Below are 20,384 nucleotides of genomic sequence, written 5' to 3'. Positions count from 1 at the left end.
GGTATCAGCTTCTTCCTGCATATTTTCTCTCTGAGTTTGTGTTTCTCCCTGGTAAACAGAAAACCCCCTCAGGAGTTTGCCCTCTAGTGTTCACTGCTGTGAACGCTAGAAATGAAGAGTCAATGAAAGTAAAACCTTCTTTGGTTTTCAGACGACGCTAAAAACAAGTCGTTTATTTTTATTTTATTTTTTTTGTGATATATAATACATGTGGTTTTTAAGGCATAAATATTACAGAGAGTGCAAGTTCTGTCCTGAAGCAACTTCTTTATCAAAGTGTTGGTGTAGCAGGTGAACTCTTCTTTGGTGAACAATGGCTAAGGTCATCGACAGTGATCAGATCTACACTCCACACACAGATCCGCGACTGAAAGACAGAAACAGGAAGTTTTAGTAAAATACTTCCTTGTTTTTTTAAATGTTATTGTGTTTTTTTTTTTTTTTTTTTTTTTTTCTCACCTGTGAGGTTGGCACTGGAGGTCGTCGGCACAGGGGCAGTGGTCGCGGGGGCCCTCCTGGTCCCAGGCCAACATGTCCATCAGCAGGTTAGGGTGACTCAAACAGGGCTGCCCCTTCTCTGGTTTGGGGTTACATACTGGAAATAAAAGTTCTGGTGGAAGCAACAAGGAAATCTTTTAGGCTTACTTCACTCACAATAGCCACTACCAACTTCATATGCTCTTATTACCAACAAACCAATTATTTAAAGCGATCTAGATGCACACAGTAAGAACAAAAGTTCATTTTCATGAATGTCTGTTTTGTTTAGTAAGTTGTGGGCTGTGTTTAATTCTTGCAGTTCAGCCCTAAAGGTTTAGAAATGACTCCAAGCTCAATAACTAACTGCACTACTGAGCTCAGGAAGTCACACGAAAAAGGACATTAAATCTTGAGGAAATATTTTGTGAGAACTTGAAAGGAAACTTGAAATTAGAAATGTCTGTGAGATCTTGAAAACTTTTGCGTGATCCCAAGAAGACACTAGACGTCTTTTGCATCGATCATGACAATGTTTTTAAGATCCTGAGAAACTCTTGTGTGATCTTGACAAGTTTTCGCAACATCTCTGGAAACTTTTTAAAAGATCTTAAAAAATTTTTGCAAGAACTCGAGGACGTCATGTGACATTTTTTTTTAAAGAAACATTTGCAAGGAACTGGCAACCTGGAATCTTTGCCACGATTGCAAGAAACTTTCACAGGATATTGACAATGTTTTTATTATGTCACATTGTAATATAGAAAATTGTAATTTATACTGTTTCCACATTTCTAAAGTTGGGTGAAGTGAACCTAAAAACAGTATAAATCAAGGACACAATACGCCTGCAACTAACAAACTCTGCAGAATGCGCTTGGATTCATGTAACCTGACCTCATGTGACCTAAATTCACACATTTGAAGTCCGCCTTGTCTTCAATCTCACCTCGTTGGAAGGCGCAGCAGAGGTCCGTCCTGCAGTCGCTCTGACCCTGACAGATCGTACCCTCTGTTCCTTCGGTGGCGTTGACTGTGCACTGACCCCACACGCACATCTGGTCTAAGCAACACTCCTCGTCTTTGGTGCAGGGCTACGTGGGATACACGCATTCACAGAAAACTCATAACGATACAACTCGAAATGCACAAACTGTTTGTGTCAATGCTAGCAAGTCAGAATTCAATCTCTGCACGATGGTTTCTACCGCTTCCTGGTGTCCCAGCTAATAGTGGCACTCACAGTTTCCCCTTTTGAACGATGAATATAGGCCATTTATGTCAACAGTGGAAACACCAGACTTTCTTAGTTGGAACTAGACAAATACATCAGGTACAGGCAGCCAGGTATCCCATGAAGTGCATTCAGGACTGTCCCACTTCCACACAAATTACTCTTCAGTGTCTTCTTGATAAAACAGATGTGGCAAGAATGCATTTGTGTATTTGGACTGTACTCAGTCAGATCTTTACTTGAATTGGAACCAAGCAGGAATCTCCAGGTCTGAGCAATGAACCTAATGTTGAAGAGCCAAAACCTGCAGTTCAACAAACAACCACTTGAGGCATGCTCCAAAAGGGACTCAGTCTTTTGGATATGCAGTCTGTGGGCAGATGATCTCACATGTTGGGCAGAGAGACACTTCACAAAAACACGCCTTGTGCCACAAGTTCTTCTCCTACAGGGACAGAACGTATATGCTAACTGGCTGTTTACTGAATGATTTGTGTTGTGTTCATGTGCAAGACTCACTTGCATTTTCATTTAATTATACTACGCTCGGCTCCACAAGTTATAAAAAAATGTTGGATTATGCACTGTACTAGTGTTTATTTATTTTTTTTTACAACTCTGGGGGACTGCTGTGGGAACGTAGCAGCTGGCATGGCAACTGGTAGTTGCCATTATGTCACATCCTGCTTCTATAGAGTCAACTACCTAAAACAAATCACATCTGACAAATTGACACTTCAACATGCATCAGAATTATATTCACTACAGAAATAATAGAAACCGTACTTTAGTTTGGCCCCAGGTCCATCCACTAACATGGAGGAGGTGGAGCTTATGACCTATAATGCAACCAGTCACCAGGGGGAGCTCTACTTGCTTTGACTTCAGAGTCACATATTAGACAGAGTCTAGCCAACTAGGGAATGGACTGTCTGAGCTATCTCACTATGCTGGACTGGTCACGTGTTTCATGGACGCCATGTTAGATACGTCTAACTAATATTCATCCATAGAGAAGTGGCAATAAGAGGGAATAAAATTGGATTAAAAGTTTAAATATGCCACAGCGCTCAGGCTCCAGCTCCAGCACAGGATCAGGAAAACACGGGGGAAAGTCCACTGTTTTCCGAGTGAACAAAAACAGAGAAAGTTATGAGAGCAAAAGATTAAAATGTCTCTCTTTGACGTTTGTTAAGATTTTATATAGGAAAACTATTGAGTATAGACTACAAAGCATTTCTTCAGGCTCATCTAAGATATTTAAGGTAAGTAGACGCTGAGACATTTAAGTGAAGGCCTTTTAGATACTGACACGTTGGCAATAAAAACTTTATATTCTTATTATAATAAGAATATTATATTCTACACCTTATTCTTGTTGCTTTTCTGCACCATGTATGCTGTTGTAAAGGTTTTTCTATTCTATTAATGGTGAAAATAAGTGTTTTATTTCTACATAGCACATCTGTCCTATAGGTTTACGTTGTAGAATCTTCGCTCTGATGTATCTAACGTAACATGCCGCCCATGATTTGAGTTGGCCAGACTCTCTCTCTAATTTACGGCTTTGTTTGGCTTCACTTTGGAGAAACGATTCATTTAAGGTTTCATAGATTCAACAGAGAAAAACCCAAGAAAGGGCTCGTCCGGGATTTGAACCCGGGACCTCTCGCACCCTAAGCGAGAATCATACCCCTAGACCAACGAGCCACACTTTCCAGCTGTGTGCAGTCTCACCATGTCCGTCGGTATGCAGGGGAGGCACTTGGAGTTCTCAATCCCATACAGGCAGTATTTCAGGTCACCACAATCCTCGTCCACCATGCACTCCTGTTGAGAGACGACAACAGCCACAGAGCTCAGAACTCACATGTACAGTGGAGGATCTTGAGAGGATCTTGAAAGACACTACTCCGTGAAACCTTTGCAAGATCATGAAATGTATTTGAGAAACTTTTGTAAATTTTTTTGCAACGTCCGGAATGACCATAAGGAGAAACGTAGTAGTTACAGTCGTAACTTATTCCACTGCACCCAGATCTGATGAACTCCCAGTGTTTGTGCCCTTGTTGCGGTTGCCATGGAAACCGTCTGAGGGATCATGAGGGGCTGAGAATCTTTTGCAAAATCCCAAGACACACTTATGATAGTATCCCAGAAAAAAAAAAAAATGTAAGTAACTTTTAAAGACGCAAAATATCACCAGTATGGCCTCTAAACAGTTTAGGAGATATTGTTATAGGCAACTAATCAATATCTTTTTTCAATATATTGTTATGAACAATATATTCTCAACAAAATCTCATCTCATAATTCTCATAACCAGTCTTTAAAGATGTCTGTTTAGAATCAGTAAGATATCGTACAATCTATTTAGTGTTGTCAATAAAGTTGAGGGGAAAAAACGTCTTCTTCTGTTATATTTCTGGCAGATTCAACCTCCACAACAGCAGAAAAACGCCTTTGTCAATAAAGTTTTATTCTGATTGATGCATCATATTTTATTGGAAACAGTGAAGCTGGAATCTGATTTCGGAAGAAAGAAATATTGTCAGAGTAAATGAAACCAATGATTCTCATTTAGACACAAAATTAAAGATCAATATAAGTTCTAAGTTAAAGAAATATTCTGTATTATACTTTGTAAAGAACATATTTGTATTTATATCCTCCCAAACAAAAGACAACCTAATTCATATGAAACTTTTCTTCTCATAAAAGATGTCTGTTCAGGGCCACAAAGATATCATAGAATCTATTCAGTGTTGTTGGGAGGAAAAACTTCTTCTTCTGTTATATTTCTGCCAGATTTAACAGCTCAACAGCAGCAGAAAAACCACTTTGTCAATAAAGTTTTTGTTTTTTTCCAGATTGATGATTCAGATCTTATTAGAAACAAAATTGGAAATACAGAAAAAAGGACAAGCAAGATTATTTGTTGATAACACTGTGTTAGGGCTACTAATGGAAAATAGAGTGCTGTTTTCCAGTATCACTCCAATGGAAAGAGATAAAACACAAAAGTTTTTCTTGTTTTTTTTGTTTTTTGTTATTTTTTTGAATGAACATCAAAAATGTTTCATATCCCTGAGGGCGTGTTGCAAAATTTGAGCTTTAAGAGTAGATTTTATTTTTCCCCCTGAGCCAAAACTTTATGCTAATCACAGATTTAGTTTGACTCTGCTCCAGCTGTGAGAGGAAACGGCGCCTGCCAAAAACAACAGCCTCTTATAAAATTTCTTTTTGTTCAGCCTTCATCTTTGCTGCCTGTGGGAAACGAGCACAGCAACGGATCCGAGGCCCTGAAAGTCAAAGTCAGACACAGAGGTCTGTTTGTCGTCAAATGCTGGACCTCTAGCCCTGCACCTCGGCTGGGTCCGTCTTTAAAGACATATAAGTGATCGGGGAGCGCGCTTCTGTCTCTGACGCACAATGGAGCCTCTTGTCTGGACCTTTGACTGGTCAATCTAATCAGATTGTCTCCACCAGGGCCCCAGTGGACATTTGTGCCAAATCGGAAGGAGATTTAACAAGAATGGGATTTTTGTGCCCGTGAGGAGGAAAAAAAGGTTTTATTAATTTGATTTCCTCCAAACAGGGCTCATTATGCATGTTTATATATATATATATATATATATATACTGCTTTTATCTAGGGAAATAATAGTACCAACAATAAAAATATATATTTTTACATTAACATACCAAAGAAGACATAGGGGAAATAATAAATAAATAAAACTGCAAAATATATTAATAAAACCTAATTAAAACCCAAATAAATAGATGGAAAAAACATTTATAAATTAAATTTAGAATTGAAATGGCCTTTTAGTGAACATCTTTTTTTCCTCACCATGCATGTGTAATTAAAACGCAGACACACACTACCCTACACTTATCTTAATGCACTCCAGATGATCTCACATGTTGTCAGCCTCTGAGGCAACGGTAAAAACGTTTCCGACAGATTACAAAAAAAATAAATAAAGTAAAGCGAAATGAAAGAGAAAAAGCTGAGTCTATCTACGGAGCAGGCTGTACCGTGTCCTGTGTTGATGCAGCTGTTTGGCTCGAGCGCCGACATAAATAACTCAGACGTGTCATGCTTGTTTACAGGACGGAGCTCTTAGACGTTTCATTTAGATTTGACCTGATTTCAGTTTGTTTTGGCGGTAAATGCTGGGGGGGGGGGACTTTCCTACTTTCAGGCTGCACTTCCAGGTGAAACCCAGATGGGGGCATCAGCAAGCAACATACACCGATCAGCCGCGACATTATGACCAGCGACAGGAGAAGCGAATAACGTTGACCATCTTGTGACGAGTCAGTGTTCTGCTGGGAAACGTTTGGACCTGGAATTAATGTGGATGCTACTTAGACATGTAGCACCCACCTAGACCAGACCAGACACCCCCACCCCACAGCAATGACACTCAGACGGCGACATGTAGCCTGACGCAGACACACACAAAAAAGCTTTAACAAACAAAAACATGAAGAACAGCACAAGGTGTTAACCTGGCCTCTAAATTCACAAGATCCCAAACTGATCAAGTACCTGTGGGATGATCCACAGAGGCCCCTCCCCTCAACCCACAGGTCTCAAAGCACCCCCACCACAACAATGTGTTGCAGGACACATGATAAATCACAAATGTTTCAGAAGGACAAGGGAAACCTACACAATATTAGGACTGCACGCATCTACTAGCTACTAGGCAGCCACCTGATGACACCATGTGGTCCCACTGACAGGAGCGGCTGCAGCAAACACTGCTTGTCAAGACAGTCTAATGACAACACAACAGGCACGTTGCTCTTTGAATGCAGGCAGAAAGGCATAACAGAATTTTTGAGATCCCTCCTTGCAGAACAGACGACGCTGTCTGGAGCGGCCTAAGTGAATGAGCGGCTCAGGAGGAAGTTAATGCATCAGATTTTTAAGAACCCAAATATCAGAACATAGTAAGTTAAGTAAGTAAGTTATTCATCCAGAACTGAATCAAAATCATTTTTAAACTGAAATAAATGCTTCCTACAGTCACTTTTAGCTTGAGTACATATTGAGTGTATATTTAGTCAAATCTGAGCTTTTCATTTCAAACCTCTTGTTTTTTTGTTTTGTTTTTTTCAGGTCAGTGAACCCGTTTGGTCTGGATTTGGCTCCAGAGACTTGCAGCCTATATGACCTCACATCTAGACGCCAGTAAATCCTCCCGAGCGCAAACTGTAATGTGCTGCAAAGTTTCGTTTTTTCATGGTCTGTCCTCATCCGATGGAAACAACAGATCACCTTAAGTCAAAAGTCAAGGCGCAAGATCTTATGAATCCAGATGAGCACACTAAAACCTTAAAATGACTCTTACTGTAGATATATCTGCTGCAGACCACCTACGTCTTATTTGGTTAGAGGATTTTGTTTCCACGGTGTTCTTCAAATCACCAAAAGTTCAGATTCCCTCTGAAGTCGTGCTACTGTAAGTTAATAACCGAGTCACCTGGAGGGGGACATTTCTTGCACAGTTAAAACTACTCCCCCACTCCCCACCCCACGCCTGGCTCTGTGGATTTCTTTCTTGCTTCCCTTGCATTTTTTCTTTTTTCCAGCGGCGAGCTCCATTAACACAACCACCATCTGTACCGCTGCCAGGAAAACCGGGGAAAGATCAAAACCGCCCGTCGTAAAGTAAAACGGAGAAACATGCAGCAGGCGGCGGTCCACACCGCTGGTTAAAAGTATGAAAAGTACATGCTACTATGTCTTTGCAGGATGAGCTCATTCTTAATAGCAACAAGTCGAGACAATGCAGCCACAGTCTAGTAAAGATCCCCAAGAGGATATCACCAGGAGAGAGGGGAAATGTTACATTTGATTTAAGTGCTTCTTGAAAGTCTCTGCATTTCAGGCTGGGTTTTATGTTCCTGCCTGACGATGAGCTGAACAAAAGCCCCTGTCCAGGCTTTAGTTTGCATCAGGACCAGGTAAAAGACTCACGTGGTCCACGCTGTTCCACTGGCCAGAGATCTCCATGTGGACGTGAGAAAGACGAGTCTCTCCTGTTCTGTTGTCAGTTTCCTGCAAATAGCAAGGAGAGTGACGTCAGGCGCTCAGGACAAAAAGCAGCTGTTTATGTTCCCAGTTTTCCTGCATCACAACAGAGCCACAAATCTGAACCACCCACCTTGTCTGTTGTGTCCACCACCTGAAAAGTTCTGTCTCCTACTTTTATCACCTTCGCGGTCTGGTTGTGGCGGTGGTTTTGAGGACGCAGGTCCCGGGAGGATGAGGATGATTTGGCACTCTCCGTGGTTATCTGTTGGGGCGAAGCGTAAATCTGATATGGGATGCAACACTTCCAGTTTCTTTCATACATCTGTTATCATGCATGAATCCTAAAGGTGGACGCTTTTTTCATTTCCACTTCTTGGATGAGATAAAGGAAACGAAAACCTTACAGATAATTCAAACCAGACTTCAGCCTTTTCGTGTCTTCTCCAGTCTGAGCGGACAGTGTCCACCTGAGCCACTATGAGTTGACAGCCCTCAGACAGAGAGCAGACATGGAAACTATGTGCAGTGGTGGCACACATACCTGAGCGTGGTAGTCAACAATCAAAACCGAACAAATGAAATCATTTCAATTCTGAAGGTGTGATCCTTCTCTGGATGAATAAAAAGGTGACGCAGACCTGGTCCACTGCCTCCTCCAGTAGGTGCTGGGTGTCCTCCATCAGCTCCTCCACCTCCCGGAACATGTCGTTCAGGCTGACCGGGCCGCGCTCCAGGGTGTCCCGCAGGATCACTGCCCCGCTCCGAGCCATTCCGCCTCCTGCCCACAGCAGGCACAAACTCAGGAACCCACTCAGCAGCGTGGTACCGGACATCTTTTCCTTCTCTTCCTGCTCCTAGGCTGCCTTTCTGTCTGAACGCCCGTCTGTCTGTGTGTGTGTGTCTGTGGCGCAGCAGCAGCAGCGGCGGCAGCAGGAGGAACGGAGCGGTGTGACGCACGGAGGGCGCACTGCAGACAGCTGGATCCGTTTTATTTGGAAACTATGAGGAGGAGGAGAGGAGAGGAGGAGGCACAGGGAGGAGGTGAGGGGGCTATTAACCGGAACAGATCAGGTTTGGAAACATTTGGTGAAGTAAATGTCAAAATCAAACGAGGGGGGATTTGAAAAATAATAAAAAAAAGACATAAATGTGTCCTAGTAAAAACGGATCAGATGACTGACAGATGTGGTCCAAGAGAAAACAAAAGACACTCCACTGACTTTAAAGTGGACAAAAATACAAAGTATGTACTGCTCCACCTAACGGTTGTGAATTTTTATTAATATTAAATATAATATTGAATATTAAGTGATCTTCTCAATTTAATATATTTTAATTATTTTTTTTTTCATACACTCAAACTTTACAAATGATGACTGTTGTGAGTTGTACTTGAATATAACGACCAGTAGATGGAGCTATTTTCACGCTTTATCCAGGGCCGTTCTCTTTCAGGATTTTTCCAGTCTATAAGGTCAGTACGTACTGAATGTCACCCTTCAGCAATGAATGGTGACGTCTGGACGTCTGCTGCAGAAGTGAGGAGCGAACTACAAAGCAAAGTGTTCTCTGTTTTCTGTTTTTAGGCAAACTACCTGAGATTTAGTTGAGCTTCTTTCCTAAGAGTGAAACACTACAGCTCATTTGAATTACAAAACAGTCATACTAAAAAAGGGGGGGGGGGGGGGATTCAGCGTCTGAGAGATCTCCTCGCTCAGTCCATTGCACAACTTGATTTAGTTTTTCCAAAATTACGAAATAAAAGCTATTTTTTCTACTTTTTTAACTGCAAAGTCTCGCAAAGTTCTTCTTCTATTTACCTTTATGCAAATGCACAAATATGTCTTTCTTTAAATGCTGCCACGTGTGTATATAGATATAGGCCTATACCATAGGCCTGTTCATCTTGCACACACATGCAAACTTTATACTGTACTTTCAGTGCCGCCTATTGTGAAACTTCTACATTTCTGCATAAAAATAACACAAAACATCAGTGGATTTTCAGGTAAGTCCAGGAAGTAGACAAAGGAAACCCAATTAAAGAAATGAAACAGAAATGTTATGCTTGTGTATTTATTTATTTAGTCTGGCGAGAACCCCTCGTGCAGCAGTGATGCAGGAGTTTTGCTGTGTTGGCACGTTGAGTTAAGTAAAGACTTCTTCCATCATTGAGCTAAAACCTACTCTGCACGTTTGATTTTGCTTCGGGGTTTCCTGTGTGACTTAATTGCTGGCAGAGAAAAATCTGCTCGACAAGTTCAAGGCTCAGGTTCCTCCTGGATATCTTTGGAAGCAACCGCAGCCTTTTCAAATCCCGCATCAGCTCTGTCAATTTAACCCAACCGCACACAGACAAATCAGCGCCCCTTCAAAATAAAAACCCGGACTATTAGACCTCATCTATTGGGTCTAATTTAAAGGTGTGATTCTGCTGTCTAACAAAATATATTGTATTGTGACCACGTGCTCAAAATTGTCATACATACAAACTAATACAAATTAAAAACGAAAAAACTAACCAGAGGAGTGCCACACAAAAAGTGCCCCAAATCAAGTATTTAGCAATTAATCTCTAATTAGTGATGATGATTTGACAACTTTATTGGCACTGACACTGCCAGAATTAACACTTAAATACAGACTGTGTTGATTTTACAATTTCTTTGATTAGATATGTATTATCCGTATCAAAATTTTGGTTCAGTGCAGCGCAGCAACCTATCATAAAATACCACAAACGGAGTGACAAAAAATAAAAGAAGAGAAGGTTAATTAACTGACAAACCTGTTAGCTGCTAGTTGTCTCATAATCTCAACGACAACTAAACGTTTATCAGTCTTTTACTGTGAAAAAAGTCCACATATTTTTATGCATTTCAGTTTCAAGATATATGACCTATACTTGTCAGTGTCATCCAAAACCAGACAAGAGCCACAGACTTTATTATATACTGTTTTTTTAAGGACAATGTAGTTTCTATTGTGAAAAAGTGGGGTTTATGTTTTTTTTTTAAACACAAAGTATATATACTCTTTTATAGTTTATTTTGTTCTTATTTCTTTTATATATGCATGCTTATGTTTATTGCACCAAATACAAATAATTATTTTATTTTATTTTATTTTATTTTATTTTATTTTAATTACCATTCTGGTCGCTAGGCATTTTATTCTGCAAAATCCTTAACCGGAAGTCGTGTCTCGGTGCAGCATCTGGACTTGACCAACGTCTACAACACGGGGGTCGGCAGACGCAAGGCGGCTATCATGTGAGGAACAGGTCGCTGAAAGAGAACCGCGGCGCTGACGGTAATGTGTTAACCGGTCTCGGAGGATAATTTGCGACTCCCTTCGCCGACATATTGAGCCTAACGCCGGACGGCTCCTGCGGGACTGCTGTCACTTCACCGGCTGTCGGTCTTAAATGGACTCTGCGGAGCGAGGAGCTGACAGACGCGCTTCCCTCTGAGCGTGAGTCCACGAACCGAGCACTGACCAGAAATGCTATTTTGAAATGCTTAAGTGCTTCAGTGACAGGGAAATTAATATTATTTTTATTTTTATCTCTGGGTAGTGTCTTTTTTTTTTTTTAGGACCTTAATTATTTATAAATGCTGTAACTTTATACATTGTGCAACAGGTGACATGCGCAAGCCACGAACAAAAGAAGGTCCAGTCAGTAAAACTACAAACAGATCATTAATCACCATTAATCATCGATTTCATTAATGATACACCATTATCCTCACCTAATAAAACACTCATAGTCTCTATATGTATATTTATCGATGTATTCCACCAGAAAACCAATCAGCAGTATTTGGTCAAATTTGGACTTGTACTATAAAAATATGTGTACTGAAAAATAAATTAAGAAATAGTAACACAATAAACACTACACAAATAAATAAGTCAAACATAATCTGCACTCCCTCTACCTTATGTAAGGAAAATACATTAAATGTGGAAACAAAGAAAAAAACAACTAAAAATAGAGGTAAAATACACACCTGCCAAGATAGTTCTTGCAAACAAGGTTTAACTAAACACAATTTACCGACATTTTTGTGTTTTCTAAAATTTTAATTTTAACCGCCTGGTATTCAACTTGTTCCACATAAGTAAGTGTAAGATGACATCCAAAGTTATACAAAGATGAGACGAAACTAGCCTTTTGAACAAACAAAACACAAATAATTTTGGGCTCTGCCAGTAATTTCTCTATTTGTGACAACTGCATGGTAGAGATTTTTCTGTAATTCAGCCATTTAATGTTATGTGAATTTAAAGTTGTCTGCTTGCTAAGATGGCGATTGCTAGAGATGCCACACTGAGCTTCAAAAGTTGTAGTGCCTCGTCTTGTGCATGTTTAGCAGGTGACCGCATGTCCTCCAGGATCTGAAATCCAGTCAAGCACAGAAAGTCCATCTCATTTTCTAACTCCCAGTTGTTGTAGACTAAAGTTTCAAGACTAGGATAAGCTTTCGCTTGGTTTGCACATGAGTAAAGTAATGGATTAGTTTTCATCGGGATCTGGATCTTAACCCACCGAGGCCACCGTGTATTTTTTACGGCTCTGTTCATTTACGTGGATTACTTATATGAAGTAAATGAGCATTACGAAGAGCAGTGGTTGCAAGTAGCTTACAGTTTGGTGAATGTGAGTGTTGCTCAGAAGCGGCTTGGTCAGCATAAAGGGCTGAAGGGTCAGAGGTCCAGGAATTGACCAAATTCCTGTTAAATGCTGGTTTTAAACGATAGTAATGGCAAAACATAAGCTACTTTGTTTTTTACTGTTAATTATATCATGTTTGATTTTAATACCGCCCTACAGCAGATCACTGCTATGTGGGAGTTAGTTTTCTGCCTGTGCATTTACATTTACTTTTCCAGACAGTAGAAAACCCAAAAAAATCTGATAATAAGAGGTGGAATGAAACAAAAAAAAATAACTTTGTAGACTAAACCCCTAGTGTGTTGTGTATCTCCAATAGAAACTAGTGTTTGACAGTATTCAAACACAGTATTTCCACGGACTATATGCTTGGTGAAGCAGAAGTAGAGCAAGCCAAAGACGTGTTTACATTTCGTATTACTCTCAAAACACATCGCGTGCAACCTTGAGGTCCAACAAATGTGTAAAATACATTTCCTTTTTGTCAAACATTTCCAGTGGCAAATATCTTTGCTGTATATTTGCTCGCTCGCAGCATTCAACCTTTCTTGGCACGTTACTGCCACCAGCAGTGGTGTAAAACAAAGTGTGTTTGGTGATAGATCTACAGGTTAACCTAAATGTTCATTCCGGGTAAATGGAGCTGGATAGTTTAGGGAAATATTGAGTTAGAGGTCTGGTTTTGCCTCTTGGCATTCGATATCGTTACTTACTGGTAGACTGGGAGGTTCAGATATACCTTTGAAGATGCAAACTGCTGCTAGATCACCAGTTTAAAAATATGTTATGTATATCATGTTCCCTAAGGATTAAGGTCAAACAAAGCTACAGTATAACAAAGACAAGTTCTAAATGACTGGTAGGGAGTTAAAGTTTTCAATTGAAGCATATGTGGGTGTGACCCAACTGAAGCTCAGTAGCAGCCAAATATCCATCCGTAACCAGGCGAATTTGTTTAGATAACCTGGGTGGTATCCTGTTTATTTTTCCATTAGTCCTTAAGTAATTTAGAACCAAGGAAGCTACTTCAACTTAAATGAGTCGTTTTGCCTTTGTTTAGGCTTTGTTTTTTGGATATACCACGGCCTGGATGACTGAGAAACTTCAGACATTTATTGATTTAAATTAAACTAAAAACACTTGTCCTTTAGTTGGTGTTTGAGTAGTACCACGTTTGATTCAGTTCAGATTGTAAATCCTAACTGCGCTTACTCTTCTAACAGTTGTCTGTGGAATTCATTAATTTTCCTACTTATGCTTTCATCTCCACTAACTACAACCGTACAGACAACCCCCGAGATGTTAATCTTGGACCATTTTGAGCCGGTGGTGTTTCCGTCTTCACAGTATTGGCCTCCATGATGCCACGATGTAGAGGGGAAAGGGGAAAAAAAGCCGTTGCACAAGCTGTCACTTCCTGGAATGAGCCTTTGACTTATAAGGGGGTGCCACTGCATGTATCAGCTCAGAGGGGGGAGAAGACAAAAATACACCAGGGAGCCGAGTGTCACTATCACTGACGGACCAGATGGGCTGCTGTCAGAAGGTAGAGGCCAAGTTCCAGTGTGTTAGAGGTTCTTCCAAAGTTTGGACTGAGAACAAAACAAAAAAAATGGTTGGGTGACTGAGAGGATTCCTGGAAGACAACATTTGATTCTTCAACAGAGTGTTGTGTATTATTTAACAGTAAATAAAGCTGGTAGAAGAAATATGGTCTGCAGATATCAGTCTTTTTGCCATAAACATTGTGTATATAACCAGGTTTCTGGTTTTGGGTTAAATGTTCTGTGTTGTTCCATCCTCTGTTTTCAGTCGGCCTTAACTGTCTGATTGTGTTAGCTTTGCAAAGTCAAGGGACATGATTGCAAATATTGTTTTAGATTTTGGTCATGTGATATGACGTTGATATTTAGTGTGTCATTGTTGGGCAAGTTTCTCCGTTTGTGTCCGTTTAACTCCCCTTCAGTTATCTAGAGCATTGTCTTTAGATTCACACCAAATGTTCTGCACTCAAAACAATACCCTACTATCCTTATTGCTTACCCAGGTTTAAAGATGTACATTACGTCCAATCCAAATTTTACCCAGAAGCATGAGCAGCTCCTTTTTCCACATGTGGACAGCCATATTCCCTCATCTGACCGTATATTTTGCATTATGCTGAATTGCCATCTATCCAGTTATAAACCAGAGGTCTATAATTTAAAGGTCGGGTTGCACTGCAGACTGGAGTTTGGCAAAGCTAGCATACTGTACACCAGCAGTCCACAGCGCTCATCCATATATTCGCCTCCAAAATCCTATACCTCCCGAGGACATATGGATCCAAATCCTGCCTCATAAGTTGGGGTCTTAAATTTAATCTAAACCAACACTGAGTCTAGACAGTCTATTTCATTGTAAGCCTGTGATACAAGCTCCAACAAGGACTGCACTCTTTAGATAAACTGTTTGTTTTATTTATTTAATATCTGTGCTGCTAGGATTTATCTGCTCATGAAGGCATTTGCTGCTTCATTCAAGATATCCTTAAACTTACTGACAGTTTGTCACCCTGTTGCTGTGCAAGGTGGACACACTGTGCGCCATTTAATGTCACAGCTGCTATCAAATTGTAGGTGTAATCCACCCCAGTACATTTACAGTGTGCCGTGTTAATACGCCGAGGATTAAGGGTTTGATCGCAGGGCTCATGTGAACCAATTAAAGCCTGTCTCAGGTACAACCAAACATACAGTATGGTGCCCAAGCCAGCTACAGTAGTCTGTTGTAAGATGGGCAGAGTGAGGCTTGACTCATCCAGACTTGGAGTAACCGAACTACATCATAGATTAAGGTGGGAGGGGAAGAAGTAGTATTAGTATTGCTTTTAGTTAGTATTGTTTTTTGGCTTTTTGCACATTACTATAAAATTTGGATTTTAAAAAAACAGTTGCTAAAAGATGAGGACATTTATATGGCCACAATATCTGAAAGAAAGCGCAAACCAAGCCAGATATATATTGAAAATATGTTGGAAGTCCTTAAATAGTTGTGCAAGATTTTACAATAGGTACTCTGGTTCAGATACAGTCACTTATGGAGGATCTGATCAGGAAGGTCAGTGGAGGCCAGTATGGCCAAGGCTGTACCGGTGTTGGTTTTTGGGACCTCTGTAAGCAATGAGCTGGAATGTGATAGAAAAAGACCTGGGATCTGATCACACATGGGATGAATGTGAAATAAAATGGTCTCAAATCTCAAATAAACTCTCATCTGAGGTACTGTATGTAAGTAAGTAAATGCAGCTATTTGGCAACACTTCTCATCATTACAAACAAATGATGTCACTGAAAAACAAGGTGACGCTCAGCATTGCCAATTTAGTCCTTGTTTCCAAACAATTCCTTTTACAGTTATAGTGGTTTTATTGGAGATGGTTGGGAACTCCCCTACGCTACGTTTCAACCTTTGCACCAAAGACAACAATTAACACTCTGCCCTTATTAGTATTCAAAAACAAGCCCCTGTGATATGGTCAGTCCCAAAAAGGAATCAATCTCCCTATCTCAGAGGTGACTGGCTGGTGAATAGTTATCTCACTCCCTATATATGTAAGACTGAATGGTAAACCTCATTCAGAGTCAGTTTGGACTTGAAGTTGTTCTTCACTGCATGGTAAGTAGCAGCACTAATGTGTTTTCATTGAGATTTGTTGGGGGTCCATTGGTGCTTATATTTCAGAAATCAATTTCCAGAAAGACTGAAACAGAACACACTCGAGGACCTAGAAACAACATGAGAATATCATGTTGCGAGTGGAGATGTTGTTTTGTCTAACAGTGCTTTTGGTACATTTGGTTAGCACGAGCACATCAATCCTTGGTCTGGTACAACAATTTGTATCCAGGTACTCTGGCATCATGGTTATAAAGCTGTACCAAAAACAGGAAGTGAACCACTTATGGGGATGTGACATTAATGTTACTTGTCTATTTAAAGTGTTTCGGGCAGATCATGACGCTCAGTTCCCTGATTGACAGATGTTGTTTGAAGACTGAGAAAAGTTTTAGTGAGAACCTAAAATGAAATGTAATGCAAAGTAGTCCACTTCCCTATAGGAACTCAAACATTTGGATTTGGAGCAAATCTTTACTGTATCCTATCAAGTCTCTTGAACATGACTGCAGTGTGAGTGCTGGCCAGAGGTAGGCAAGGGGGATACGTTTCGGAGGAAAATGCACCTATTTGCTTTCTTACCAAGAGTTAATGATCCCAAACATCTCTGTTTGATAAAAAGAGTAAGAATCTGCAGGATTAGCGTTCGGAGGTCAGATCCCACACTTCTTTTAAGTCCTAGTTTTACATTTTTGCCTGTGGAGTTTGGCTAGCACTGTCATGTAACTGCTGGGCTGAATTTTCAAGCAGGTGTATCAGATTTGTAGGTTTGCTGTGACTTTGCTTCTCCTCTCCATAGAGATGTGTGAATCTGGAGTGATTTCCATGCATTTGAATTTTGGCTTATCAGGAGGTTATTGCTACTTCCTGACATTTACATCTGATTAACCAGACTCGATGCACATCTTTCTTCCTCTTTCCTCCTACCTTTAGACAGTGTCAGGACTTGGGACAAGACAACCAGCTCAAGTAAGTTAGATTTCTGTTGTCAGGCCTCATACGGTAACGAGAATCTGACAGATCGTATGTATTCTCCTTTTCCAGACAGAAGCATGCAATGAGAAAGAAAATTGCAGTATAGTACAGTCGTAAGGTTCGACCAAATTCAGAAAAGATGTGAAGATCTTAGATGTGACATTGCTTGGTCTGACAGTGGCCTAAAGATAAGGTCACAAAGCCCAAGGGCTAAATTTCTTTTAGCAGCAAAGTCTTTGGCCATTTTCATTATCCAATTTTAGCCTTCAGGTTAGGCTAGAAGAGCGCTTCTGGTCACGTTAGCTCAGGTCCCAAGCACTTGCTGCATCTCCTATGTGACATCACCCATAGGTTTGCTAATGAGTGGTTTGGTGTATCCAGCTGTTGCTATCGTGCCAGTGCTCCGACTTCATTTCTGGCTTATTCAAAAATGGTCAAAAAGGGTGAAATATGGGTGGAGCTGAGGTTGACTTTTGATCGCTGCCACACCACTTAATCGGGGTATAATTTTAAATGGTAAAATGTATAAAACATACTCTGAAATCTTTTGATAATTGCAGAAATTGGCCATAGAACAAAGTTTTTTGTTCAAGGATTAAATGTTTTTGAGGAACCCGATTCAGTCTTTGTCTTTGTGGTTGTATTTTATCTATGGTATATTAAGGAGTTAACATTCATGTTCTGTTAGTGACCTACTTCTCTACGTTGTGGTCTCCCACTCGGGGAATAACAAATATGGAGCGGATGACCAGTTTGGTCCCTCTCAGAGGCCCTTATCTCTAGGTTAAGTATGGGTGTGTCGCTCATGACCATGCATCAGTTTGATGTGACTCAAAGATACTCACGTAGAACTTTCCCCCCGGAAAGGCTTTCTTAAGCAGCAGCCGGGTTTCTTCTGCTTTTAATAATACTTGTGTCTGATAAGATGCTTACTTTGCTGAAAAACACAACGGACTAAACCGCCAGTGGCTACGTTTACGATTAAAATCATCCCGATTAAAGAATTCAGCTTGACCGCTGGCATGGAGGCCAATCAAAATGATCTGATGACGCATGTGTGTTTACATGCCCTCAAAACATCAGTCATGGAATGTATCTGGCAAAGTGGATTTGCTGCTGTTAAGTGACGCCGGTTGGGCATAACATTAAGACCACCTTCCTGATACCTTCCAACGGAAGGAACGGGATGTTGTTAGTGGGGGCCTTTAGGTGCTATGGGTTGAGGAGATGGCTCTCTAAGATACCTGATCAGTTTGGGATCTAGTACCTTGTGCTTAGTGATCTTTTTTTTGAGTTGTTCTTAAACGTTTTTGTGTGCCTGTGTCAGGATATTAAACAGACGCTTAATGTGTGAATGATGCTCGCTGTGTCATGTTTAGAAAAGCCAGATAAAAATAAATGTGGACACGTCCCTTGGTAGTAGTCTTGTCCTTTCTCTCTCCGCTCATCATGAGGCCTCCCAGATGTTGTCAGGAGCAGTGATACACCACAACCCTGACTATTTTTTTTTCTGAGTTCAGGACTGTTTTCATGAACCTGAGTGAGGACATGCAATTAATTTAAGTTTGAGTTCAAAGTGAAAAGTCAAATACAGGTCAAGCGTGTGCACTGCAGTTCAAAAGTCAACTGATGCATTACAACTTATGGCAGTGAAAGCATTCAGGTTTTATTGTATAACGCGGCGTAAGCTCCTTTGTTTCTAAGCCAGGTCCAGTTAAGGTCATAGGTCTATACTGTAACTCTAACTCTTATTGTTATGAAGGATTCAGTCTGGTGTTGTTATAGCGGTAATAAAAACTAATGGATGGGGTGCAAATAGAGAAGTCTGAGAGTGATTTCATGGGAGGGAGGACAGAGGAACATTGTTGTTCCTTGTGAAATGATCCAGAAAGGCTTCAGGGTCACTGCCTCTGTGTTCCTTCTTAAAGTTGAATTTTCTGTTACTTCGGTTAAATTCGAAGGCAGTTGTTGTTTTAATCTTTTCTGTGGTGTGTTTCTGAGGAGGCAGCAGGTCCACTCCTCTGCTCTCTCACATTCCAGCTGTTCATATTTCCTGTTTTGTGGAGATAATCGGTGTCACATTCAAGGGTAGCACGTCTCCTGGCCAAGTTCTGCACTCTGTCCTCTCTCTGCGGCCCGATCTAAATTCCATACATTTCATGACTAAAGAATCCACAACACCACAACACTGAATCTAGCGCTTCCAGACAATTTCAAGCATGTCGACAGATTATCTTTCCATGTTGTCTTGATGTGTGCCCCCCTCCTCCCCTCGCTGTATCTCGTCTGTCTGGGCTTGTTGACTCAGCTTTGATCCCACTCTCAGACATGCACTCACAAACACTCGTCCACAGGCCGCTGACTTTACACAACTAAAGTCCTGTTTTGCTGCAAACGATTAACTTGTCAAACAAACTCTTGTGACCGCTAACAAAGGATCCTACTCACTTAAAACACCTTATCACACACTTGGAGTTAAACACACATCTTCATCATATTACCAGCCCAGCACGACTCTTCTATTACTCATTGATTTGTGGTGGCTCCAGTTAGCAGCTAACTGCTAATGGCACTGACCAGAGACTCATCAGTTCCATCAGTTTCAGGAGATTCCTTCCACCCCCCCCCCCCTTTTTTTTTTTTGCTAACCATTAATTGTTTTGTGGGAGCACTCGGACAACTAATGAGCGGTGACATCTTCCTCCCATTTTCCATTCATTGCGGCGTTGTGTTCCTCTTACATATTGTGTTGACCGGGGAAATTATAGCTCGTTTGCAGGTCATGGAAACACTCCCTCAAGTATGTCAGCCATTTAAGATGGCTTTTATTATAGGTCAGTGTAAATAGGTGCACTGTTGTCTCGAATGAAAAAGAAGGGCTGCAGCTCACACCTTTTCAAACCCTTGCATTGTGCACAAGTGGTAACAGTGAGGTAATTTCTTGTTGTCATCGTGAATGAAGTGTCCTCTTGTTCGCCGTGCAGTGACACATTTTCTGTTCCTGCTCTGTTTGTCACCTGTACACTGCAGCTCCTTGCGCCTCAGGCGTCTCGTAACCTGAATCCAGCCTTGCATAACGTGGAGCTTTTTAATAATGATGATCTTGGCTGCGGTTAGCTATCACAGCTGACGTAGCTCGCTGTTAAAACTGATGATGCCATAATGGCTTTTCTGGAAAGATGCAACAATAAACAATCTCTTTAGAGTTGTAAATTGTAACCTTGCTGATTTTATTTCATTCCTTCACTGTTCAGTCAGCGCTCCTACAGGCTCCATGAATGTACACGGCCAAAAGCTTGACAATACTTT

General features: G+C 40.8%; 2 protein-coding genes and 1 non-coding gene across 7 annotated transcripts in view; 1 reads left to right on the top strand and 2 right to left on the bottom strand.

The window, feature by feature from the left end:
- Positions 1 to 136: 136 nt before the first annotated feature.
- Positions 137 to 8,744, bottom strand: dkk3b (dickkopf WNT signaling pathway inhibitor 3b). The gene is made up of 7 exons (XM_047595311.1): positions 8,404 to 8,744; positions 7,896 to 8,027; positions 7,709 to 7,789; positions 3,449 to 3,541; positions 1,427 to 1,571; positions 460 to 610; positions 137 to 367 (listed from the first exon to the last, which is right to left on the bottom strand). The coding sequence occupies exons 1-7, from the start codon at positions 8,596 to 8,598 to the stop codon at positions 343 to 345; spliced, it is 822 nt and encodes a 273-aa protein (XP_047451267.1). The 5' UTR covers positions 8,599 to 8,744; the 3' UTR covers positions 137 to 342.
- On the bottom strand, positions 3,350 to 3,421 carry trnap-agg. The gene has a single exon. It is a non-coding gene; the product is annotated as a tRNA-Pro (tRNA).
- A 2,248-nt stretch (positions 8,745 to 10,992) lies between the features above and the next one.
- mical2b (microtubule associated monooxygenase, calponin and LIM domain containing 2b) overlaps positions 10,993 to 20,384 on the top strand; it is a 52,408-nt gene continuing 43,016 nt past the window's right edge. For 4 of the 5 annotated variants that reach the window (XM_047596105.1, XM_047596104.1, XM_047596103.1 and 1 more), the window contains exon 1: positions 10,993 to 11,239. The gene's annotated coding sequence lies outside the window, so the exon portion shown is untranslated. Of the gene's footprint in view, positions 11,240 to 17,033; positions 17,070 to 20,384 lie in introns of those variants that run through there. The other variant, XM_047596102.1, reaches the window with a different exon arrangement.

Source organism: Mugil cephalus, chromosome 10 (genome assembly GCF_022458985.1).
Source record: "Mugil cephalus isolate CIBA_MC_2020 chromosome 10, CIBA_Mcephalus_1.1, whole genome shotgun sequence".
NCBI classification, from domain to species: Eukaryota; Metazoa; Chordata; class Actinopteri; order Mugiliformes; family Mugilidae; genus Mugil; species Mugil cephalus.
Note: the sequence above shows the minus strand (reverse complement) of the source record. Positions and strands in the feature narration are given on the sequence as shown.

Bases quoted from the DNA above. Each gene is read 5' to 3' on its own strand.
- dkk3b (XM_047595311.1), bottom strand. From the start codon at position 8,598: ATGTCCGGTACCACGCTGCTGAGTGGGTTCCTGAGTTTGTGCCTGCTG. The intron at 7,790-7,895 runs GTGGGTGGTTCA...TGCTATTTGCAG, and splicing joins TGGTGGACACAACAGACAAG to GAAACTGACAACAGAACAGG. The intron at 1,572-3,448 runs GTGAGACTGCAC...TATCCCACGTAG, and splicing joins CCTGCATACCGACGGACATG to CCCTGCACCAAAGACGAGGA.